The following is a 27429-nucleotide window of genomic DNA, read 5'->3' as shown; positions in this document are numbered from 1 at the left end:
ATTTAGTTATAAAAGCAGTGTACAAATTGTAACTTTCTACGTTTCTGAAATATCCTCTTTTTTTAAACTTATGATACTGCTCACTGTCACTATTGGATCGTTAAACATTTTGTTTTCAAAGAAAACTTAGCACTAATGCAAAATAGTAAACTATTACAATATAAACCATTCAACTTGTAAGTTGTGACAATTTACACAAAGAAACTCCGTGGAGTTTTGTTATTTCAACACAGAATAATGTGCGGCAGTTTTCTATAAGCTGAGTAAATTATTTTATACTTTAACGCACTTGTTTCGTTCTAACCTCCATTACCAACCATTTTTATATATTAATAATGTTTAATTTTTTTTAACTAAAAGTTTTCAGTTTCATAGGAATTAAAAAAAAGGATTTCTTTATTTATTAAATAGCATTTGGGTAGTTAAGCTAACAAGTTTTAATGTTCAACTTGGAATTTTTAGGCGTTGTACTGAGCACAGATTTTTTGTTAAATATATCAAAATCAGGGTTGCCAAAGGTTTTTTGATATTTTACAGGTTGTCTGAGTTGCTTTCAAGTTTTTAAAATTACAAGTTTTTCGGTCAATTTTTAGTACAAAATTAAATTTAAGGTAAAAAAATTGCCTTAAATAGTATTTAAATATAAAACGAAACCGTTTTGTTATATTAATGCTTTATAATAACTATAACTCTTTGAAATTACAGGTTTTTGAAATATGTGTGTTCAAAATCACTTAAATTAATAGTTTTTTTCAGCCAATATTTTCAAACTCCTAGTATTTTTGCAACCAAGTAAAATTCATCAAGTTTTTTTTTTGTAGAAGTACTGTATACTTTTTGTTGACAAACTTGTTCAATATAAAATTGAAAACTATTTTTGATAAAGATACACCTTTGAAAAGCACGAATATTATTTTTGTGTTGTGTTTTTGCTGCTTTATGACCATAACTTGTTCGAATGCATTTATAATACGTTTTAATTAAAATTTTGATAATTGTATTAGATCAGGGTTTCCCAAAGTGGGCCAAGTGGCCCCCTAGGGGGCCATGAGCAGCAAAGGGGGAAGAGGGGGGTCCATGAGCAGTAAAGGAGCCACAGGGGGGCCATGAGGCCATAACTTGAAACTTACACTAGATATTTTTGAGTTGCAGATGAAGAGCAAAAAAAAAAAAAGGTCTGATGTGTATTTTATGGTAGTTTAGAAACTTACACTAGGTATTCTTGAGTTTCAAATGAAGAGCAAAAAAAAAAAAAAAAAAAGGTCTTATGTGTATTTTATCGTAGTTTATGAGTGATCTATATGTAGAAGGGGGCCATTACTTTTTCAAACTCTTTAAAGGGGGCCATTAGCAAAAAAGTTTGGGAAACCCAGTATTAGATAGTTGTAATAAAAGTTTAATAATAATTATATAAAAATAATTAAAATAATAAAATATAATAATAACAAGATAGTTTTAATAATTTTTATAATAAAAAAATTAAAACTTTTGATTAACTACGTCACAACTTGGTTTATATGTAGCATTTTTACTTAAAAGTATTATTTTGTACCTCATCGAAATAACAAGAAAGTTTTATGTAATATTATTTTTAAGTATATAAATTCTTTGATTGCGATGTGCTATAAATATAAAAATGCTTTAGAATTTTAAGAAACTTTATACTGAGAAACTTAGTAAAATATTAAAACTAGAATTAGTTGTCTACAGCATCCAAATGCCGAATCTTGATTGCCAAGATTAGGATCCAGCAAGACTTTAGTTTTATCAGAAGGTCGGATCTCAGATTAATTGTAAGTTTGGCCGGAGTTATAAAATTTCTCATGTATTAAAAAAAATAATTTCACTTATAACAAAATTAAGTGTGATAAGAAATATTCTGTCTAATTTTAATACATTTAGACAGTTTTTTTATTCTGTATCAGTATAAGCTAAATATACTATGTTTGAAAATTAGAAAACTAAAAGTTGAAACTTTAAAACCAAGCTTAACTGTTTGACAGAGAAATTAATTTTGATTATCTATTTTCAGATTAATTTTTTTACCTCTTTTGATTTACTCGATTAAAAGTTTTATGTTAAAAACTGATAATGTCTGGGCTAAATAAAAGCATTTACTTGAATTAAACACAAGGCAATTAAAAATTAAACTGAGAAACTTTTGAACAGTGTGAGTCACTGGGTGTAAAATGAATAAAGAGTTTGGCCTAATTAATCAGAAAAAAGTATAAAGTTTAAGGTAATCGAAAACCACAGAATAAAAAAAAATAAATAAACTTATTTAAAATTGCTTGAACATTTTTAATTCATATAATCAATCTTAAATACTGAAAATTATAAGCTTTTTATATCAGCAGTATTCCGTTGAAAAGTGTTAACTCGTTATTTGTTAGTACAATAAAAAAAGTACTGTGAAAATTTGTTTATAAAATCTTAGTAGTCTAGTCAAAAAACATTATTTTTTAAATTAGTCAAACTTAATCCTGACCAAATTAGACTAGTGATTCTTTAGCTACAAACTTTCTATGGATTAGCTGCTATGTTCAGCGAAAGATTAAATTAAATATGTAGTAAATAAAAATCGAAATGTAAAAATAAGTAATATAAACTTAATTATAAAAAAATTTGCACTGAACTAGATATTCTTTTTTCTCACCTCTTTGCAAATAATCTCTAAGTGTCACATATGTGAAGTAAACTAAAGGCAAAGAATTTTCAATTAAAATACTCAAACTGAACCATAATTAATTCTGCAAAACGAAAAATGTTATTAAAACCTTTAAAATGAACTTTATAAAAACTTTTACAAAAATTATATCTTTCTCATAACATTCAAAATAAAATATTTAAATAAAACAGATAAATACTTTTCTATACTTACTTTAAAAATAACATTAATTGATACAAAGTAAACCATACATCTGTTTGATAAAATACTTCCTCCTATTACTTGTTACGAAATCTTTAAAATACAAAAATAAATAGTACAATCTGATTTTACTTACTTTTAAAATTTAACTGACTTTGAAAGAATTATATAAAGAGGTAAAACATATACATTTACTTGTTACATAAAATTCTAAACTACGTGCTATAAATATCTTAATAATTTACTTAATGAAAAACAGTCTGATTCTAAAATTTTGCAAAATAGACTTTTGTGTGTATATCAAAGTTTTACTGTGGAAGTGTCCTTGTCACAGATCATCAATAATGAAAAGATTACATACAACAACTACTTGTTTAAATATAGTAATAGTTCAACATGGTTCTGGGAAAATTTTAGTGTGATTTTATAAAGGATTTTTTATTTAATATTACCATTCGCAGGCTTTGGAATTTAATGATTTTGTAAGTAAACTTCTAGGAAAATTTTGCAATCTGACTTAAAAGGACTTTTTGTTAATGTTTGACCATTTTAAAGCTTTGAAAATTAAGAATTTAGTAAATTAGAAATGACAAAATCTGACATGTTGATCAAAATACTAATTTCAAAGCTTTGAAAATTAAAGAATTTAGTAAATTAGAACTGAAAAATCTGACATTTTGATCAAAAAAACTAACTTTTTGTCATTTTAATCTAAAAAAACTGACTTAGCCTGACCCGTGGCAACCCTGCAATTTATTTTTTGAGTTGTGGCCCTTTAAAAAAAATAAATATAAATTGTCGGCATTTTAATAGTCGTGTATTCTTAAACTACAATACTTATACTCAATTAAAAACTACTTAAAGATCTACTAGCTACGTTATTTGCTATATCAAAACATATAAAACAGCAAAATTATTCAAATTTGTAAAATACAAGGTTTACGGAAACTGGTTCATTTAACAATCAAAGCTAGCATTTACATGCGGGAGTGTTAGTATTTACCAATTAGGAACTTTTTTTTAAATCGGTAATTTTTTCTAAAGTAATTTTTACTGATACTTGTTTGGTAGTTATCAAAAACTTTGATTATTCGTTTCCTTTCTTAGGTCAAAGATTACGCGATCCGAGACTCAACCCGTGTGTACATAGAAAAGAGCGCTCAAAACTAAAATAAAAACTATTACTTTATTTTATACTGCTAAATTAATTTTATTTAGAGTAAAAGCTTATTTTTCGTTAACATAACTAGATTAATAACAGACTTAACTATGTTTCAAAATACTACAGTATCAAGTACATATTAAAACGCTTAAATGTTTTTTGAAACTTAAGCGTAATTTTAATAAAATTTTAAAACTTAACCATACATTTGATACATTGATATAAATAAACACAATACAATTAAAATTTCTATGTTTTTTGTACTACATATTTAATTCTAAACTAAACATATAAAGAAAAAAATTCAAAAGTTGAACACATAAACCTTACAATTATTGTTTTACTTAATAGTTCAGTTTTCTTAATTCGTAAAATATTCATAAGTTGTCTCGAAAAACTTTGAGTTACCCACAAAAATACCAAATCTCCTTTTAACAGACAAAACGAAAAACAAACACAAAACCAGCAAAGAAACGCTCACAAAATTAACTAAGGACAAAGATTTCCTACTCGCGCGCGCGACATTTCTACTTTTCGACGATTTCGACGAACTGCGGCTGCGCCCTCGCGACCTTCCTGCTCTCCTTGCGGCTGGTCACCGGGCACTGCATCTGCCTGTGCGACACAGGGACCATGTTGGCGCCGCCCGCCTCGCTCCTTGCCACCACCACCCCGAGCTCGGGCTGCGCGGTGCTCAGTATGTAGCACGACGCGTCTCCCACCGACAGCTGAAATTGTTTTGAATTTTGAAAGTTGATTTGAGCATGGTTTGGTCATACAGGGTTGCCACTCGTTTTTTCAAAATTTTTTACCAGGTTTTCAAAAGTACACACTTTTGTGTCTATTTTAGTTTAAAACTAAGTCAAAGGTAAGAAACTGTGTTAAATAGTATAAAAAATTTGATGATGACAAATATTTTTATTTATATGATAGATTTTTTGAGTCAAATCGAAATTTTACTACTGAACATGTTAAAATTCCAGGTTTTTCTAGGATTTTTTTTATTGTCAAACTCCAGGTTTTTCCGGGTTTCCAGATAAAGTGGCAACCCTGATTATAAATTTTAATTACTAAAAATGTTATTATTGTCACGAAACGAAAAAAGATGGTGTGAAAAATGTAGTTAACTTAAACATTTTGAAGTTATAAACCTAATATTATTATTAGTTTGTTGAACGACAAAGAAAAACGCTGAAAATATTTAGTCTTAGGGCCTAGTGCAAGAAGAACCTTTCAGTTATCGAGTTGCACACCACGGATACCTTTTAAGGTTTTGTCCAGGCCTACGAAGATGTAAGTGGACTGGGCATTTTAAAAAAGCCGTATAGCTGTGTTTCATTAGTTTTGAAAGAAGTAATTTAATGTGCACATAAACTTGATGAGTATCGAAAATGGTTTAAAAATAGGTAATAAACTATGTTATTTTATCTTCTAATTCGATATTAGTTTTAAACAAGTTTTGATCTATAAACACAAAAAACTTAATATTTTTATAACAGGAAGTGTTTGTTACCTGGTTGCACAAAAATTATTTTTATTCATCATTAAAAATTTTGGAGAACCAATGGTGTACGTAAAAATACAACAAAAAACTTCCAAACTTGTTTTGATTTTAAGAATGTTTTTAGGAAAATTTCAAGCTTATATAGAATAGAAATTACAACAGCATTCATTGTTCGTAGTTACTCTTAGCTCACATAAAAGTTTTCAACTTTCTCAGATTAAAAACCTTCCATCTAAAATCTAACTACCTAGCAATCATCAGCTAGCAAGCGTGACAATCAAAGAGACTCACCGCTTTTGCCGCGCGTTAAATTCAAAAACCTCAGCAGGCAAGACTCACCACTTTGGCGATGGTCAGGTCGCCAGGCCGGAAGCACTTGTGCATCTCCACCTTGTCCCTGTCCGAGGACCTCACGTCCTCCTTCCGTATCATCCCCCGCAGCGGGTCGCTCAGCTTCTCCTCCCCGACGCTGACTATCTGGCACCTGGCGAACTGCGAGGTCAGCTTCGTTATCTGAGTTTGGTTTGTGTTGCATGATGTGTGGGCGAAATTTGTGAACTTTAAAACACGATATTGACGTAAATGCAACTTTGCTACTTGTATTTACTACAAATATCTTTTATGTAGTTTTGCAAACAAGAATTAAAAAAAAAGCAATAAAATAAACTATGAAGATTCATGTAAGTTCATTTAATTTCAAAACACTACATGTTAAAACATAAAATATATTAAACAAAACTGGTTTGTGACAGCTACTAAATTATTTCATTCTGGCGTAAAGCTATCCCGAGACCTTTTTAAAAGCTACCTGACACCACACAACAACTTATCACAACCTTGCAGGCAACTCGGGAGTCGATTTTGGGCGTGGGCTGAGCTTTCCGCCTGGGTCGCACGGACACGACGCCGTCGCCGTGCTGCACTACGCCCGTCAGCGACGCGCACACGTACCCCTGCCTCTCGTACGTGCCGTACCCGCCCTTCAGCTGCTCACTGTCCCCCAGCCTGTCTCCTGTTCGTTGTTGGATGTTTTTTTTGTTAACACACACTTGATGCAAGTTGGATGAAACAATCAAGGATTAATTTTCAACTCAAACTTTAATTACCAATCACTAAAAGCTAATTCAATGAGATTGGTAAGACCGCATCAAAATATAAGACGTAATAATACTAAAGTTGTTTTAATTAAAATGCCGTTTTTGTTATGTTTATTGAAACACTAAAACAATAATTTAGTCGCCTCAACTTTAAACTGTTGGAGGTAAAAAAATAATACGATGTAGTTGAGGCCTCATGAGAGTCAATCTTAATTTTTGCAAGTTGTTCTAATTTAGTGTAGTTCTATTTTAGCTATCAGAAACTTTAAAACAATTAATAAAACACTAAGTAATATTTATATTATTTATACACAGTCAAAGTTAATGTTTTCAATAGGATCATTATGTAACGCAAACAAAAATAAGCAAAAAAGAACTAATTCAGCGAAAATTATGTTTTCTTTTATTTTTTAAGCAATCTGGTTCAAACTTATATATTTACATAACTATTGTTTATATAATCAACCTAAATTATTTTATTTTACACTATTTGTTTATGTTTAAAAATTACAACACTAAAATATTTTTAACTATAAAGAATGTTTTATAAATAAATTAGGATAGGTCTAGAGCTGAAAAGTATTTTCTCATTTCAGAAAAACTTTAATAATGAAATAACTGGGGTCCATGCATTTGTATTGAAAACTTTATAAAATGTCAGTTTCTAAAAAACTTGGTTGAAATTTTACACTTCACAAAATATTTTTATACGCAATACCTTAAGCTTTCATATAAGAACCAATAATAAGTTTTGGTGAAAAAGATACCTTGACCACCATATGGTTTTAAATTATTTATGTACTTAACAGCAATATAATGAATTCATTTAATTTTAGTCTACTGTAACTACCTGGTATACATATAGCTCCTTGCATTACTTCATCCATTTTACAAAAAAAAAAAAGCAATTTTTTTTGAATTAAATTAATCTTTATATACAAATGTATTGTTATACTTTTAATTATAAACAATATTAGTATTAATGTTTAATTTTAAAAAATAACAAAATTAATTAAAATGTTTAGATCACAACAGTTAACAACCATAATCTTTAGATAAATAATTCTGATGCTTTTTTAGCAATTAAGTGTAGCATTGTTGTGTGAAACTGTAAATTAAAAAAAGTTTTATGTATGTTTAACAGCAATTATTAAAAAAAAACAAAGAGTTTATTTATAATAACTATAATATAGAATAAATATTAATTTGATAACTCTAAACATACAAAAATGTTTAAGAAAAACAAACAGTTCAATTAAGTGAAAACAGATTGATATAAAACAAACTCAAAGTACAGTCAACTAACTTAAAAACAATTAAATAGTGAGTTAAGTTAAATTTTATGTGAATACTTAAAGAATTTTGTAAAATAAAGCGGCCGGTTAGTAGTGTATCAAAAAAATTAATTAAAACAACTTTTAAAGCAGCTACTTACTTATTAAAACCAATTATAACTTAGCATTATTGTTTTATACATATGGCATATTTTATTTAAATACTTTGTAGACTGCTAAACGATCAAAAACTTTAATCAACAAACTTTACACTTATAACAATATATGGACTTCCAAACATTATTGCTTTTGAAAAAATTACTATTGCAACAAAATTTGGTCACATAAAAAATTACAACATGTGTGTTGTTTATTACAGTGGTTTTTGGTATACATTTTTTAAAACAAACATTAAAAACTTACTTACAATTTAAATGCTTAAAAACAAGCTTGTTAGTATTTGAAAGTACACAATTTACTGTTTTGTGAAGATGAAGGACTTTTTACAAAATTTGAACTTTTAGCTATGCTTTCAGACAAAGATAAGGAATTTTCTTTTGATGATGAAGAGATTTTGTTTGAATTACTGTTATTTGATCCTGATCCATCCTTTATAGCAACTAAATCGTCTATTGACAAAACTTTCTGGCTATCATGTGCAGCTTCTGGTAAATCAAAGCAAACTTCACTCAGCAGACCGTTAGACTTTCGTAAGCTATTTTCTGTACTGATGCTCTTTTGGCTTTTTGAACTTGATACCAGAGAATCACTGTTTTCTTTTTCAGACTTTTCTATAACTACATGTTCAACATTTTCACTGTTTTCCTTGTTTAAAGCTAGCTCTTCTTTATTCGAATCATCAATTTTCATGCCTTTTTTATAGCCGCTTTTTTCTATGAGTGAGCCAAGACCTGCCTCATGAAGTTTATCAAGAAAATCATGAAATTTATTGAAAGACTCTTCTACATTTTCTAGCAAAGTTTCATCTTGAAGTTTAGATTTTACACTCATGTTTTCATGTGCATCAGTTAACTTAAGTTTCAGTTCATAGTTCTCAGCTTCTAGATTAATAATCATATCTTTCAAAGTCTTTTCAAGTTCACTTGCCCGCTCAAGCTTTCTTTGCATGTCACCAATCAGACATTGAACATCCTTGAAATACTGACTGCATTTCCTACTTTTGTAAACACAAAAATTATCCAATGGATTTACAGCTTTAGCAGTTTTACTAAGTTTAGATCTATTCCTTTTACTGTTTAATTTATTTTTTTGGAAAGATAATGAAACATTGTGTGATTTCAAAGAGCTTTTGCTTTTCATTTCAACAACAGAAGGCATAAAGGTTGTATGTGTTCTTACATTTGGCTTACGCCTAATATTAGTTTTGTGATCCAGCTTAGGAAACTTATGTTTAATCCAAGGATACTCCTTTTCCTCTACTTTTGCAGCATTTAGTAAAACACTAGCCAGAACTTCACGAATTTTAGCGTTACTAATCATTGGATTATTTCTAATATCTAACACTACAATGCTATTGTTCATTTGTATTGACGAGTATAGTAAACTTGCACCTTTTTCACTTAACCCACATCCCTGCAAATCAATTGCTTTGACCCACAAGTCTTGAGGCAAAACTTCACACAACAGAGTTATGCCATCATCACCAATGGCTGGATTTGCATTTAAAGTAAGTCTTTTGATTCCACCCATTTGTTTTAAGTCTGGTGTTCTGTATCTCAGACTCTCCACCCATCTTTTGCTGTGAAGGCCAAGAGACTGATTGTGAAGCAGTTTGCAAACTTCATTTGCACTAGAGGATGTCAAGTTACACCCACTCAAACTAATGTGTGCAATTTTTGGATGTGTTTGAAAGCTGTTACACAGTGATTTTGCACTTTTTTCAGATACAGGGCAGTAGTCTAAAGAGAACTTTGTCAGTGAAGTGTTCTTTGCAACTCCTTTAGCAATTGTCATGAGGTCTCTTTCAGTAAAGGGTATACCTTGAAGCTCAACAGAAGTAATTTTGTTCGACTTTTTAAGTAAAAATGACATTGAAAGTGCAAGTTTCTTCACAACATCTTTTGTGTGAATTGGAGGACAGTTCATTTTAAACCTCAGTGTTTTTCTTCTTGTTCTCAACTGGTGTTTATATATACTAAAAACTGATAAAGCTTCTAAGCTTTTGTCAAACTTCAATGCGTTTATTATAGGCGCCCAGTCAAAAACTCTAACTTTATCAGCATTAAGCTCCAATCTGTGGTTTTTGTAATGAGCTTTAACTAAATTAACAGGAACTGAGTCTTGAAGTCCACACAAGCTTTTGTAGGAGTTATAAAAATCAGATGGGTCACAGTACCTTTGTAAAACATTGTCCAATGACATGTTAAATTTATTATAAATAACAAAATATCTGTTGATATAGAGATTTTTTTAATTAAATTTATATGTCAAATTAAGAAAAAATTTACAAATATACAAACACTAATTAATATAAAATTACTAATACAATATTTATTGTATATATTTTTCAAATAACTTAAGTTGGTAAACTATACCTTTAAACTAATATTTATCAAACGTACCTGTTCAAAAGTACTGAAACTTATTGCCAACTTTTTTTATACTGACATAGGTTGTCTCTACTATAACAAAAACGTGTATAAAGGTTTTTGGTTTAAGTAGCCATGTTAAAAAAATGTTTAGAAATACTTTTTTTTTTATAAAAAAGCTAATCTTTTATGAATAAGATTGTTCTGAACGTACATATACTGGTTTTTAAGTAGTTAAAGTATACAACTATAAACTCAAAACAAATATTTATACAGTAGTTGGACATTTAAGCTTGCACTTAAAATACAGTCCTAAAGTACTCATTTAACCAAGACAATCTCAAAATAATCATGATTATTAATACGTACATTAAACCAGAATCTCTGCAGTTTTATTATATTTTTAATGGGTATTAATTTATTTAAGACCTTAATAAAAGTTTGTTTGGCTGTGTTACTTCTAAATTAAATAATCACAATGGTAATGCAATAAACTGAAAACACTTTTGGTTCATGAAAAAATATTTTTAAAATATAGCAAAAAACAGGAATATATGTTAGACCAAAACAACAAGCTACTTTTTAAGAGAAATGTTTTTAATGGCATCAAATTCCTAAGAGATGTATTTTTCACTGTTTGAATTTATTGGCTAACAAATCTAATGAATTTTAATTTATTTAAACCAGGGTTTCCCAAAGTGGGCGATAAAGCCCCCCTGGGGGTGATTTTAGTAAGTTGGGGGCGAATTTTAGTATAGGGGCAAAAGGGGGGTGGGGCAATAACTAGTAAGGGGACAAATGGGGGGCGATTTTATAATTTTGGGCAGTCATGAAATTGTTACTTTTTATATTTTTATTTTACTAACTTTAGCTTGACAGTAAATATTTGACCCTGAGGTCAATTAAACGTCCCGAAGTGGATTATGGATCCCTTCAAAGCAGATCTTTTTGAAGTAAACGTTGACTGACAGGAAACTTTCTCAGACTTACAAACTGACCTTGAACTTAAAGTAAATTTTCCCAAAGAACAATATAAAAGCTTTTGGACTCAACAAAAACTAAGGCATTAGTATCCAATCATTTAGAAGGAAGTTAGATTGTTGTTTATAGTTTTTCCTTCTAGCTATATTGTTGAGAAAGCTTTCAGTTCAGTTATCAACATCTTGAGCAAAATATATAATCTAGATATTTGTTAAGGAGGTGACTTGAGGCTTTGTTTGATTGATTTAGAGCCAGATATAGAAAAACTTGCAATCAGTCATGAAGCTCATCCTTCACATTAGATTAGACTTCAGTTGCAGACATTATTTTCTGTAAGGTCTTCAATTTTAGTTGATTTTATAAAAGATTTCTTCATTGAGCTTGTTTGTATTGTACTTAAGTAGTCTTTTTATGATAACAATTTTATTAACTTATTTATTCTACAACAGGTTTGCTTAATGCCTAATGAATACTAATTACAGTAGACTTCCTCTTGAGTTCGCACTTTTACTCAAAAAAAAGTGCAAGTTTAAAATTTCTTAAGTTAACTTAAATAAAGTATATAACTAAGTAAGTATTAATAAAACAAAAACTTTATTATACTTAAAAGCTTATATAGATCAATCTTTTTTAATAAATATTTTTTTATGTTTCAGTGGATTTCACGTTTATTCATAACAGTATTGCATTATAATATGTTGAAATTTGCCTTTTGTAAAAAAAAGTTATAATGCATTTTTGAGTAAGCACTTTTTGATTTTGTTCAAAGTGCAAATTCAAGTCTACTGTATTTATTGAGTGGTTTTGTTTTGACTTAATTAATTTTGTAGTTTATTTTTGTTGTTTTACATTACACTAAAAGTTTTTATAGCATAGTGAATATAATATTTGTTTAAAAGATATTTTTTTGACATATTTTTATTATTACTTGTTTAGTCTGTATAAGTAAAAAAATCTTGTAAACCAATAAAGTTTTTTGGACTTAAAAAGAGTATAGATTTGAGGTCTCTATTTCAAATGACTTCAACTATTTCACTAAAAACATTCTTAAAGTCAGTTTTATTTTCTAACTTGATTTATTATTGTTAAAAAACTGTATATTAAGGATTTTAAACTATTAGTACAACTTTTTTTTGTTTTATCTTAATTCAAAATATTTTGGCAATTAAAATGTGTTGTTTATTTTAATATTTTAACCCTAGCTTTTAATTTTTTACTATTTTCCTCTGATAAATTATTATAGATTGATAGCTAGAAAACAAATTCATTTTTGAACAGAATTAAAAAAGCCATCGAAAAGACTGCTACAGTTACAAACCAAAATTTTAATCTAATCAAAATATTTTTAATAGATTACTTTCTGTCCACAAAATTAATTGTAAAACCTTTAATTTTTATTTATTTAAACTTGAAAAAAATTGTTAGGATTAAGGTTTAGTTTTTTAAAGGTTATTGCAAGTCAAATACTGAATCATGGTGTTCTACTACAAAACATATAGTTTAAAAAGTTAAGTTTTTATCTTTTCAACTAACTTGCTTATAATACCTTTGAGCATTGAAATTAATAATTTTTGTCCATTAACAGAAGCTATTGATTAAACCAATTTTCATGTGAGATAATCACCCAGTCGGTCAAACTTCCTAAAACTGGATCAGCAATGATGTTTTAATATTTATTTCATTCTGTGTAAAATAAGCTGGTCATTCTTTTGTAGTTTTTTAATCTATGGTAAAATAGTTTTAGAATATGCCTAGGTTTCAGTTAAGATTTTAGATGGGTAACGTACGGCATAGATCCAGTCAAATTTCAGCCCACTAAGTAGCTTAAAAACTACTTGTGTGCAAAACAATAAACTTTAGCTTCTTGATACTTATTACTTTGAAATACGCTTTCAATTTGGTTTTCAGTTCACAATAGTACTTCCTATATCGCAATAATAGTAAATCAACTTGTTAAATTTTGCTTGAGATTTTTATTTTTTTTATATCTTAGTTTTTTAAATAATGTAGCCCGCAAGTACATTTTTTTAACAAGTCGACACTAGAAAGGATTTTTTAGTAAAAATGACTTGTTGACTACAAAAGTTGTCCACAACTAACTTAAAGGTTTCATTAGTTTCAAAACAATTCATATTTAAACAGAATTGATTACAGATTACAAAAGGCTTTTTAATATTTAAGTATTTTTATACACTTTTCTGGGCTTATAAGAAAATAACGGTAAACTATTTTTTCAAGCCCTTTAAATTACTTTGAACATTGCCCAAAAGAGCGTGAATAATAAATTCAAGATTAAATGACATTTCGAATACAACTTTTTTGGCTCAAAAGTGCGTACTCAAGAAGAAAAAAAAGCTTTATAAAATCATGGGGGGCGATTTTTTTTCAAATTTCTGAAAAGGGGGCAATTTAGTAAATGAGTTTGGGAAACCCTGATTTAAACACTAGGTGGTCAATATGAAGATTTTAAATCACATGGTATATATAAATTCAAAAATACTTTTTGTGATAATTCTTTATACTGATTCTTTATATATTTGTTTATCTATATAATAATTGACTTAAGTTAATTCTTCAAGGGATAAAAGCTATGCAAAATTAAAAAATATGAACATATATTAACACAAAACATTTGACTTATATGTTCAAATTTATGCACCAGTGCGAACTTAAGCCACTAAATACTTTAAAATTTATTGTCTTTAGCAAAAATAAATTGTTGCTCTTGAAGAAAAAAAAATTACATTTCAAAACTATAATTTTAACATTTAATATGTCTTAGCAATAGATAATGCAACTGATAAAAAATTGCAGCAAGCCTTGAGTTTACAAAACACACTGCTATAAATAGGGTCACTACTAAAATTTCAATTATTTTTAAACACCAACAGTTTTGACATGAGATCTTTTAGCTATGTGCTCTAACATTATTTGTTAGAACATTTTATATAACATATAATAATCATCCTAGTTAGACTTTAAGGTAAATTTGTCTCTTAAACATTGAAATTAGGGATAAATGATGAAAAACATAAGAATTGTTGATAAACTCTTTTTTTAAACTTACAACATGTCAAGCTTTTGTAATAGTATTTAATTACATCTTAACTAGTTTTAATTTTTTAATAGTCTTAATGTTACTAAAAAAAATTCTAAAAGGCAATGATTTTTTAGAAATTCTTTCTGCTAAACTTTAATTTATAACAAAAAAATTTGAGTTCAAATCAAACTAACAGGACTGCTATAAACTGAAATTTAAAAAAAAACATTATATGTTTTAAAAAGATTTTATCACTACACATTTAGATTTTATTTTTATGGTTACATACATACTAAAATTTAGGTGTTTTACTTTATAGACTTATAATACTATTTTTATAACACAATTATTGTCAATTATTATTATCTTACTTACAGGGTTGTCAAAGGTCTTTCGAAAAAAATTTCCAGGTTTTTTAAACATCAAGTCTTTTGGTTTACTTTTAGCATAAAAATAAATTAAAACTGTTTTAAATAGTATGAGGACATTTAAGAGATACTGTAAATCTACTTTAAATGTGTTTATTAACAAAAAAAAAACTTCTATTTGATAGATTTTTGGTATCTAATTTAAGTTTCATTACTTAAGATATATTTTTTTTAGTTTCAGGATGTTCTAGGTATTTTAGTGATTTTTGATCAAATTTTATTTTTTTTTAATTTTTCAAATTCAAAGTTTTTTGGCAACCCTGTATGTAACTATTATCAATAGTAGTAATTCAGATCATAAATTGACAAAGCTTTTAGTTGAAAACATTTTTTTAAATTAACAATCCACATAATAAAACTTAATAACAATATGCACAACATATTTTATAAAAACTACAAAGTTATTAGTATCTTTGGCAGGCTATAATTTAACCACTTTGAAGCTTGAAATAAAGGACGACATTGCAACCCTGTATTATATATAATAGTGATTTCTTAAGTAAACCAATTCTCATCATTTTCATATAAAATTGTTCAAAATTCTAAGTGTTTTAAAACCTATTACCACATTATTTTTAATTAATTTATTATCAATAAAATTCAAAGCAAAATAAACTGACATTCATCTTGCTTAGTGTAAATACTAATTAATTTTTTTTTTACTACAGTGCAAACCTACAAGGTTGCTAAAAGTTTTTTAGAAATATCTTTTAAGTTTTTAATGTACAAGTTTTTGGGTCTATTATTGGTATAAAATTAATTAGAAGGTAAAAACTGTTTTAAATAGAATAACAGTATTAAAAAGATACTGTTAAGTTTGTTTAAATGTTTTTTTATATACTACTATTTTTATCTGAAGCTCTTTAAAGTTTTTCAAATGAGCAGATTTATACTAGCTTATTTTTAAGTGTTTCAACATGTTATTTCATAAAAAATTATTATAACAAAAATATCAGTATGATAAATTTCATTACTTAATTTTTGAAAATTAAAATTGCTTAAAATTCAAGATTTTTCCAGGTTTTTTAGTAAATTTTGTTCAAAAATTTAGAGTTTTTTTTTCAAGTTTTCTCAAATTCCAGGTTTTTTTGTTTAAATTGTTAGATTGTAGGTTTTTCCAAGATTCCAGGTTTTTTGGCAACTTTGAAACCTATGGCATTTTTTACATTTTTTTATAAAAAGCATATATATATAATTAGAAACATTTCATGTGTATAAAAAAACTTTAAATAATATATATACTTTAAGAATAATGTTTTTTTAAACTTTTATTTAGCTTATTTTATAATAAAGTTGTAAAATAAAATCTAGTAAATATCTTAGTGTTTATGTGTACAGATATTTATTTTTATTTACAATCACATTATTCTATAATACAGTAAAACTCACAAACTTTAAAAAAATTAGATGTAGTCTTAGTAAAAATTTAAGTACTTAATAACTAAGCTTTATGTTGGTTCTTTGCTCTATTTTCATGTTGGTTTTAAAATTGAAGTATTTCTCTGATAAATTTTGGAAATCGACTTATTGTCATATTTTAAATATTTCATTAATCAGAATTTGTCTGAGTTTATCATACTTTAAGTTGGCTGGCTTAGTATAAAATTAAAACAGTGAATGTATCATATTTAAAAATAAATAAGTGTTTGCGTTACACCAAGTTTTTTAGAAATCTTATGACTTGAAACAGAATTATTAGATTTAAAAATAGTAGTAACAACTTTCTTTTATTTTGCTAAAATTTTTGTAGTGCTAACATATTAAGTTTATTATTGCATTATTGTATTCTAACATCTAACTTCCTTTAACTATTTTTTAAAGTTTTTGTAACTTTGTCCTTTGACTTAAATTTACTTTATACTTATCCATTTTCCTTTATTTAGTTTCTTTTAACCAAAAATTTATTCAATTATTTTATTCAATTAATTTTTTTCTAATTATACTTTACTAATAAATATACTTGTTATTAATGTTTAAATGTTTGCCGTTAACAATCTTAATTAGTATTTATTAAGATATATAACTGGTAGTTTTTAAATAAAAAGCAAACTAGTCTGAGTTGGCCAATTTGTATCATAACTATCTTACTAGCCTGACTTATCCTGAGTCTATGCAAACTCTATAGTGTTGAAAAACACTTTTTGGTCAAGCTACACACCACTTATAAACTTATTTTGAGGTTACTGGTCCGGAACAAGACGTTAAAAAGTATCAGTGGTGTACGACTCGATAACTGAAAGGTTCTTTGTGCACCAGATCCTAGGACAAAACATTTTGAGTATTTTTTTTTGTTCAATAAACTATTCAATTAGAATAAGTGAACATGACAAAAGTAATAAAATTATTTACCTTTGAGAATCTTTAATAATGAAATTATTGCTTCTACTAAGTTTATTATGTTATTTAAACATTTACTCTATTAGTTAAAAGTATGGTTTTAAAGTTATTTAAGTTTTTGAACTACTTTTTATTGTCATGTACACATTTTCAAATTTCAAACTGAAGTAATGCTAAAAGGCAGTTTAAAATTCCCTTACTTAAAAACAAATAAGCAAACGTTTAATTCAAAACAAGGCAATTTTATGAAGAGCAAGTAAGTAGTTTTGCTCGTATATTCCTAGCTTCAATATTTAACATTTTTTATTTATCCACTAAAAACTTTTGAGACTTTTTTTTTTGCAAAAATATGAAGTAAAAGGGTATATAGGTAATTATAAGTTTTCAATTAATTTTAAACATGTATACAACAGTTTTATTTTAAGTTTTTCTTTTTTTTTACTAAAAGTTAACATTCTTCGAGCAAGAAAAACATAAACTTAAATGAAAACTTATTTTTTCAAAGAAATTTCATTATTTAAGTTTTTACTGCATAAAATCAAATGTATAATCACATTTACATTTTATTCCTTACCAAGTAAAATGAGCAATGTTTTATAGTCAATTAAGTTAAATTAAAATCTATATATATAAAATCACGCAAATGAAGTTTCGAATTTCGCCTAGCCCTAGGCTTCTCAAAAGAAACCGTTTTCTCATTTCTTTTGGCAACATTTCCGATCCGAAATTATTCCAGGTTAAAACTAAGCTTAAAGTTTTTGAAACAAACAAAAAAACACACTTAATCGCCAAACTACAAAAACGTTTTTATTGGAAATATGTCTTGACTAATTTCTGCGTGCCCTTAGATTTATACTGTTTAACTCAAACGCTTTTTACTTTGTTAATTTAAGCACTAAAAAGGTATAAAACGTTCGCAACAAATTTATTAATTAAAATTTGCTCAGTAATGTGTGCTAAGTTACTTAAGTTTCATAATTCTTAAAAAAATATAAATAACCTAGATTGCTAAATAAATAAGTATTTATATATAGACAGTTTAGATCAGAAAGGTAATAACTGTTAACTACAATAAAGAATTATTATAATGAACATTTATTATTTTAAACACATTTATGTTAAATAAATTTTAAAATTTTACTCTTTAATTACTTCTTTCACATTAAATTTACATTTTCATAAAAAAAGGGGCTATAAAACTTACCACAAAAAGTGAACTTTATTAAAATTACATAAACTGCTTGCGAACACGAGTCTAATTGAAACGTTGAGGTGTTTCCCTTTATATTTGCTGAGTCAGCAAAATAACATTTAGGACTTTTTTCATGATTTTTTTATTCTTAGCTGAAATTTTTTTTTTGATAAATTTATAATTCGTTTAGGTAAACTAGATTAGAAATAAGGATATATAACAAAAAAAAAACTTTGAAAAATTTTGTTGACTTAGTAAATAATTGGGTAACCAAACACCTCCACATTACAATCGGACCCTGTGAACATTAAACAAAAATGGACAGTTTATTGTGCACATTTTCTAATTAGCTACGGAACAACGGTATAAAGGTTATTATAACTAAACCACTGAAACAACTTAAAGTATATAACATTAATTAAATGAAGTAGTCAATAGTTTTATTGCTACAAAAAACTATGCACTAATTTTATTGTTAACTGCATGTAATTCCGATGCAGGTACAGGAAAGTCTTCACCATCAGACCATTCGTTCGTGTCGAGATTGTAAATTTCCATAGAACTTGTTTTACCGCCATGACTCCATCTACCAATAATGTAAACGAAATGCTTAGTTCTGAAACAAGCAAAATTCCTTCAAACTAACTTTCATTGGAACCATCATAACAAATCTTTTGAAATATAATGAATACGTTTCTACAATGTTTAGGTAGCCATTGCAACATTCGCCAAAGACGAACAATTTGTTCTTATACACAATATATTTGTGACCCAATTATCTTTCTTGTATCATTTCGATAGGTGATGGAGTGGGAGTTTTTTAAACTGGTCATAAACTTGTACTGCGTTGACTGTTTTGTAGTTTCCAATGTCAGCTCGCTCGGATCCTCCAACAATCCACAACTGATCGAGACAAGAAACATCATCAAACTAGCACATTGTTTGTTGATTGGACCAAATAGTTTGCCTTCCACGTCAACGTCACCTCGTTTCTCTTTGAAGAAAACTAGTACAATGTTTCGAACACTACTTGATGCACACCAATGGTAACCTAATTTCGACGGTATCTTGTAAACTTCATTTTTATTGTCGTGATACCTGTGTAAATGACAAAGTAAAGGTCGTTATTAATTTCGAAAATTTCATTAGATATATGCTAACTTTTTTTTTTAAGTTTTTTATTCGAAAGATACTAATAATTATATTTGTAAACTTGTCAGTAACTACAAATTTTTTTGCTTCTTCTTGATAGTTTTCTGAGTCTTTTTTTTTTGGTGACCTGAACAGTTTCATTTTATCTTGTAACACGTCACCACAAAAAAAGTTACAAAAACCATAATAAAAATCCTTAATGTACTTGTAAAAGCATTTTTTTTTCATATTTTTAAAAAAAATAGTCAGTAGGCTGTGTAATAATACATTCAAATTTTTTAAAAGTCTATAACTATTCAAAAATATTAATTTAAAGTTTGTAATCAAAGATCCAAGCGAAACAAGTTCACTGGAGTATAATATAATAACAAATTAAACAGTATTTTTATAGTGGTAATTTCTAAAATAGTATTTAACGGGTTAACACATTTAAACGAAGCTCTGTAAAAAAATACTGTAAGGAAATAATAGGAGCTATAGTAGGTAAATATATGTATATATTGAAAATAAAAATAAGTACTACAGAATATTGTAGATTAACGGTAAATAATAGACACAATACAATATTTCTTGCTTGAAAACATTTTTTCACCTGAAGCATATTGTAAATCATTTGCAAATTAGAAGTTCTTTTCTTCAAGAGCTACAACTCTTTCCATAAACTTTTCCTTCAATTTTTTGTTTTTGTCATTATAGCTTTCAAACACACATCTTGTTTCATCAAATGATTTATTATAGGCAATACTAATAACTTCATTATCAGATGGGTAAAGTTTTTGCACGACGTTATCGGCTGTAACTGCAGATCTACATTTAGGACAAAATGATTTAGTGTCTAACCACAGCTGAAGACACACTCTGTGGCATAGATGTCCGCATCTCAGCCTCAGAAGCTTCTTCAGTAAATAAATCTATACATTCTTGACTTATAAAACAAGATACTGACATTTTAAAGAAAAAAAAGCATGCAACTTTTGAGATTGTAAATTGCTTAGTATTAATATTATCTTTTACTCTTTAAAACTCATTTTGGATCAATTTTAATTACAAATAAAATCAAGTGGGATATATAAATGAAAAATATATTTAAAAAAAAAATAATTAGGATTTAAAAAAATTAAACAACGTTATCAAAAATTAAGTAAAGTTTGTATTTGATAATATCAAATATATATAATTATTATCCAGTTACTTTAAATATATATAGTATAGTGTACATTATGTTTTCAAGTTTTTGTTTTTTTAATTTGCAAGTATAATCATTAAAAATTAGAAATAATGATTTAATATTCAAAATAAGTTATTTTTGTTATACACTTCAAAATTTTATTAAAGTTTATAAAAAAATAAACTTAAACTGTTATAAACAAAATGTCTAACAGATTTCAGCTTATACAATTTTTAAATAAAAATAAATCTATTTAGACAGAAAATCATTCACAAATAAATAAAGCCGTTTACTACATTGATAATGTAAAATAAATGATGAAAGCTTTGTGAGTAAATAGTTTAGTTTAGCCTTATTTGAAAGCTTATTTCTGAGCTATATAGCTTTTTTTTTTTTTGAATAAACTTGTTTAATTGTCTGAAATAAAAGATAACTGGCATTTGTTCTGACCCCGTATTTACGGCTTACTTGAATTTCCAATTAAATCTATTTGGATTATGAAGCCTCCTTTTTGACAACGGGAATTAATTATATTTGTTCATAAATGAATTATATTTTTCACTTACAATGTAGAATAAAAGATGTAATTAAGTTTGAGAACTTATAAATTTAACACTTAAAACTGACTATTGTTTAATGCTTTATCCATTTTTATATGAAATAATTTAACTTATATGCATTTATTTGTATTTTTTTTTTTACAACAAAAGTTAATGTACTTAAAAATAGATAATAAAAAAAAACTAAATAAATGATTTTTCAGTTTAATTATTAAACTAAATTAAAAATATATAACGTTTTATTATAAATGTACAGGCTGCATGGATAACTAAAACACTCAATTCAATAAGTGATTCAATGATAAGCTTATCAATTCGACAAGCAACTGTTGTATATGAAAAATCTATTTAACATAGTAATCCATTCCGGATTTTAAGTTTTTTTATTTTTTAGTATACTTTGCAAAGTAGACAAAAACTAAAGTAAACGTTTTACTTAAACAGCGGATTTTATTTTTAAAACATTTATTTAACATACTTTTTTTACAATATAGACTATAAAAGTCACTAGCTAGATAATAGTAAAGTGCTCAAACAAACGTGAGCGAATATAAAATGTAATGCGTTCAGAACAAACGTTTGTTGGCATTATAGCAGTGAAATCTCGGTAGTACCAATAAACGTTTGTTCTGAACGTATTGTCATTTTATTAACTTTTTTACTAATAAAAACTGTAATTAAGTTCTGCGAGCAAAACATAATTAGGTAAAAATATTATTATTTAACAGGACATAACATTAAGCATATATGTATATTAACTAAAACTACCAGTGTTGTTATTAAGTAGTCTTATTCTTTAGAAATATTCTTAAAGTAGAAACCAACGTATATAAAGACAATGAAAAAGTTTTAGAAAGAGTATAACTTGTTTTAAGAAATTTTAAAATAACTCTCAAAATCTTCTGTCTAACGTAAAGTAAATGATGAACAAATTACTGTGCAAAATTGCAAGTTTACACTGCTTATAACAAATATATAACTATTTTAGGTAATGTAGTTATTCTTAAATCTCATGATAAGGTTTTTTTTAAGTTATGAAACAGAGTCTTTATAAATTAACAACTTAAATATCAGTTCAAGTATTTGAGATGTTGTTATAATTGAATACAAAAGAAAATTTTTTTTTTGCAATATCAAACTAAATTATTTCTTTTTTACTTAAGCTGAAGCTGCATTATAATAATATTTATTTATAAAAAACTCTCGCTACTTTTTAACATTGTTGGGTTGGGAATAGCTATAAAAAAAGCAAAATATAACTAACTGGGTTAAAGAATAACAAAAAAAAGTTTGTTAATTTTTTATTTATCATATGTAATAACCTATATTTTATAAACAACTGGAACAGAAGTAAACAGCTAATATGTTATAATTTACTAACATTTTAAAATGTTGAATTAAGGTGTTTCTTGAAATATTTATCATTTTGTTTCCAAGTTTAAATAGATTGAGTATTTCCAATTATAAGGTGTATGTTTTTGTTAAAACATTTTTTTTTAATATCTGAGTATGAATTTAAATATTTTCATGCTATAACTTTTAGTTTTAAATTCAACCTAAGTTTCAGTATTCAAAATTATAGTTTTATTAAATAAAACCTAGGCAAAACAAAACATTAACCAAAAATAACAAAAGTTAAAACTCAGTTCATATGTTTTATTTAAGCATATATTACTCAAAAAATCCCTGAAGTACAAAAACTGTTGTAAATAGCGTTAGCTATAAAAAGTACTTTTATATTCGACAAACAAATTAAAAAAATTAAACTAACGTTACGAATAACAAATAAAATAAGTTCAACTTTATGTAAATGTATTAATATTAAAACCTACATTTTTTATTTATCTAAAAATTGCTAAAATAAGTTAAGTTTTAATGTTTAATAGTTTTCCTTTTAAATCTAAAACTAGTCTAATCGTACTTTTATACTCAAGTCAAGTAGATCACTGTAGTATGATAAAATATCATAAGAAACTTAATTATTTTAATAGGTTTTTATTTATTTAAAATCGCTAAAAATTAAAAAAGTCTAATAAGAAATTATACTTCTATCAAAGACAGGTCAAGCAGTTTGCATATAATAAAGTTCCATTCCTTTATTAATTTATATTTTAAATAACTCAAAATATTCTTTTCTAATTTTCAATATTGTAGCAACAGATAGAATTTTAAAAAATATAACTGCTGAAGCAAAATAGACCCCTTTTATTCATTTTAACTGCATTTAACTGAATTAGCTTCTATGACTCTTCTACTGTAATAGATAGTGTTTTATATTCAAAAGACAACTATTTATTGAAAAATTAAGTTCTTTAACTTCATTCGAAATTTGTCTTAAATTAAATTGGTCCATAAGCAACCAGTAAAAAAAACTACTTTAAAACTTTATAATAAAAATAATTTTAAAATTTTGATGTACTCATATCAAAAAAAGTTTAGTTTAAATAATGCGATAAGTTTCATAAAATATTTAAATGGAAACTAATTTTCTGATAATTTTTACCACTATGCTATATCAAATGAAATGTAAAAACTTTAATTTACTTTTGAAACTGAATGGATTGGCTTTCACCCAACAAACAAAAGTTGTTTATCAAATTTAACTTTTTCAATAGCTTTTAATCAGTTATCTAAAAGTTAAAACATCATATAATATGATTCAAATGAAATAACTATTTTTTGTTAAACAAACTCTTATAAGCCAAATTTTTTATATTACATATATATATATATTGGGGATTTTTAAATACTGTACGCAATTCATTTTGGCAATTATGGTATATAACCTTAAAATTATATACAACTTGTCATTTACATATTAACAATCTAAATCAATACTATCTTAATTACTCTAAAAAGTACTGTCAACAATTACATTAATTTTAAAATAACGTTAACTTTAAACGCTATACAAACAGTTTAGAAAAATCAATAAATAGTTAAAACATTAAAAATAAGTAAATTAAAAAAGTAAATTTTTATCTCTGCTCTATTTTCTAGTTATTTTTTGATACAAATATTCGCCTTTATTTCACATAAAATGTTTGAAATTTCAAATTAAATTATTACAATTTTTATATTGTATGGTATAAATCTAAAATTTAGAATATTTCATGTTTTTTAATTTTTGCTCATCAAACTTCTATCTAATCATTAATAATTAAAATAAATTAAAAAAAGTATCATTGAGTCGTACACTACTTGGATACAGTTTAACGTCTTGTCCAGGATAAACAATTTACAAATAAGTTCTTTAATACAGGCTGTGTAATTTTTTTTTATAGTGTACAAAGTGATTTTTTTATTCTCATGACTCTAAACTAAACATTAAAATGCTGCCTAAATTTTATTTTAAAAATACAACTTATGTTAAAGTCTCTCTTTTTTTTTTTTAATTTTACACAAACTGGTTCATTTATTTATCAAAACAAGGGTAATAAAAAAGTTAAATTTAAAGTTTTGTTTTTGTACGAAAATCAAATAAAGATTTATTATAAATTATTTTAAAATGTGTAAGAATTTCGAACAAAAATAAAACACGCATTGTTACGTCAACCCAATTCTAAATACTAGACTTTTAATTTTTTTCAACATTATTTTCTAAAACAACACGTTTAAAAAAATTAATAATGGACAATTTATTCATAGTAAAAGAAGTTATGGCTGAGATGCTCAATTATGTAGAAGCAAGTGTATCAGGTGGTGATGACGGCCACATCCGAAACCAAATGAGCTGGAAAAATAAAAATGACGGTTTAACTATTTCAAATGAAGACTTGGGTTCATCTTCTTGCATTTGTAGTGTAAGCGAGTCTGACGATGAAAAGCAAATAAGATGCTTGGATGTTGCCTTAACGGTGTCAAATGAGTCCATGAATAGCTTTACTTCAGAAAACTTGTCTAACAACGAAGCTGTTACCTTCGATAGAGCCGGTAAAAAGAGCCCTATGAGTTGCGAATACTCTAAAATCGAACTTAATATCGATGTAAACGAAAAAGAGAAATGTGCTTTTCCAACTCAAAAAGCAGTTCAGAACAGCTTTTGTTCATGCAACAATTTATTCAATACAAGTTTAAATCAATTCTGTGCCAAGAAAAAGACCATTGTATCTAACAATGCACAATCAAGTCAGACTTCTGAGCTTTATAGTGGAAACAAAACTGAGTCTAGTTTGAAAAATGAGTTCCTAGGTGCTTCTTCAACTGCTCAAAACGCGAGGAAAGGCATAACGGAGAACTCTGATGTAGTTGATCATGATGATGCTACTTTCAATATGGTATTTGGTTTCATTGAAAACAATGAAGTAGGAAAAAACATACCTGAAAAAGAGCTTATAAAAGTTGCTTCTAGTGATCCACCAAAAGAATGTCTGATTGATATAAAATCTCAATCAAGCGTTAAAGTCGCTACTGAGCTGGGAAAACCAAGTAATTTTGACAAGGGGGATAATGATTCATTATTTTCAGTAAAGCAAAAAATTGAGGTAGTAAAACGTGAAAGCAAAAAGTTTATTGATGACAAATTATTTGAAAATGAGGAAAAAATAGTTGAAGTGTTTAGCTTTAGCTCAGTTGAAAGAGAACTAACACCAGATTACGAAAGATTGTCTGATGACAGTGAGTTTTTCCTCACCAAAAGTCCTGGCACTGAAAGTTACTTTCAACCAGAGACTGAAAGCTGCAGCTCTGTAAAACCATCCAATAGCAAAAGATCGAAGACTTCGGAAGAAAGAAAGACTAAATCAAAGTCCCCATTGTTCAGATCAAATCGAGTTTCTCCCGTCTGTTTACAGTCGGAAGTGAAAAATAAATCAAGGGCGAAAAGGCTGGCTTCGAGGTTTGCTAAAGGACTGAACAATATAAGGAAAGCTTTCAAATGCAGACGACAACACAATGCATTTGTTGTTTTTTGCCCAGTACCTTTGTGTTTTAGGTACTTTTAACTTTATAAAAATTTCAATAAAATCTGAGGTGTAAACTAATTGTATTTTATTATTTAGTTTATTTACTAAAATTTAAAAAAGTCATTTTGAAAGAAAAAAAAAGTTTCAACTTAGATAACACAAAAATCAAAAGTTATGATTAGGCTGAAAATTCAAACTTTGCAGATAAAACATTATACTAAATATTGATATTTTTTAACTGTACTTCAAGTGGATATTAATCGTTTTATTTAGACCCTTTTTGGGAAAAAGTTTTAAAGCATTGATTATATTTTTATTTAGATTATGTTTTAAAGACATTGATACAAATGATTTTTCTTTTGAAGTTGTACACTGTACAGTCGATACTTTTAAGAGCAATCTATAATAAATCTTTAAATAAACATTTTAAGCTAAAAAAGTCCCGCCAGCATGATTTTATTTTAGATAGGATTAAGCCTATTAAATAAAAAGCCTGCGGCCCTGCGAACTTGTCCTGCGAAATATAATCTTAAAACTTTAACTAGATATTCTGAAATTTGAAATAAAGAGTTAAAAAAATATCTTAAGTACAACTCACAGGAAATTTAAACTTTACACTGGATATGTCGGGTCTGGTATGAAGAGTAAAAGCTAAAACCAGAGAATATTTTTATTTTCGAAATTTGGCCCGGGACCACTAAATGCCTGGCGAACTTTAATAACCAAATGAACACTTATAATAAAACTTTTTATACTAAAATGTTACTAGTATATGAGTTATCATAAGTACATTTAAGTTTTATGTACATTGTATAAATATTTGACTTCAAAAGACTTACAACTTCCCTAACGAAGTTTTATCTTTATATTACAAATTATCGAAACAATTTCTATATAATCTTTATAAATCATAACATAAAAAAAAATTGCATCTCAAAACTCCGTTTTAACTTTTGGAATAAAAAGTCTGTTTGTATAAACTTAACCAAGTTGCTCTCTATTAAGTAACTAAAACTAGGTGGATAACTTATTCTTAACTAAAGAATTAGTACTACAAAAAACTTAAGTTTGAAATAAAACTCTTTAGAGAAGGAAAACAATCAAAAATAAACTAGTTTTATTAAAGATTAAAAAATCATAAAAACAAAAGGCATTATAATCCAACAGATAAAAAGCAATGAAGAAATTTAAAAAAAGTAGTAAACTGATTCT

At 26.8% G+C, this 27429-nt stretch overlaps 2 protein-coding genes across 2 annotated transcripts; both read right to left on the bottom strand.

The window, feature by feature from the left end:
• Positions 1-4292: 4292 nt before the first annotated feature.
• On the bottom strand, positions 4293-7551 carry LOC145834318 (exosome complex component CSL4-like). Its single transcript, XM_082941717.1, has 4 exons — positions 7483-7551; positions 6372-6547; positions 5875-6048; positions 4293-4759 (listed from the first exon to the last, which is right to left on the bottom strand). The coding sequence occupies exons 1-4, from the start codon at positions 7517-7519 to the stop codon at positions 4559-4561; spliced, it is 588 nt and encodes a 195-aa protein (XP_082797843.1). The 5' UTR covers positions 7520-7551; the 3' UTR covers positions 4293-4558.
• A 465-nt stretch (positions 7552-8016) lies between these two features.
• LOC145834025 (centrosomal protein of 78 kDa-like) lies at positions 8017-10299 on the bottom strand. The gene has a single exon (XM_082941334.1). It carries the CDS (start codon positions 10286-10288, stop codon positions 8360-8362), a length of 1929 nt encoding a protein of 642 aa, XP_082797460.1. The 5' UTR covers positions 10289-10299; the 3' UTR covers positions 8017-8359.
• Positions 10300-27429: the final 17130 nt, after the last annotated feature.

This window comes from Thalia democratica, chromosome 4, assembly GCF_965202585.1.
Source record: "Thalia democratica chromosome 4, ktThaDemo2.hap1.1, whole genome shotgun sequence".
Lineage (NCBI taxonomy): Eukaryota > Metazoa > Chordata > Thaliacea > Salpida > Salpidae > Thalia > Thalia democratica.
This window is presented reverse-complemented; position numbering and strand designations above follow the sequence as displayed.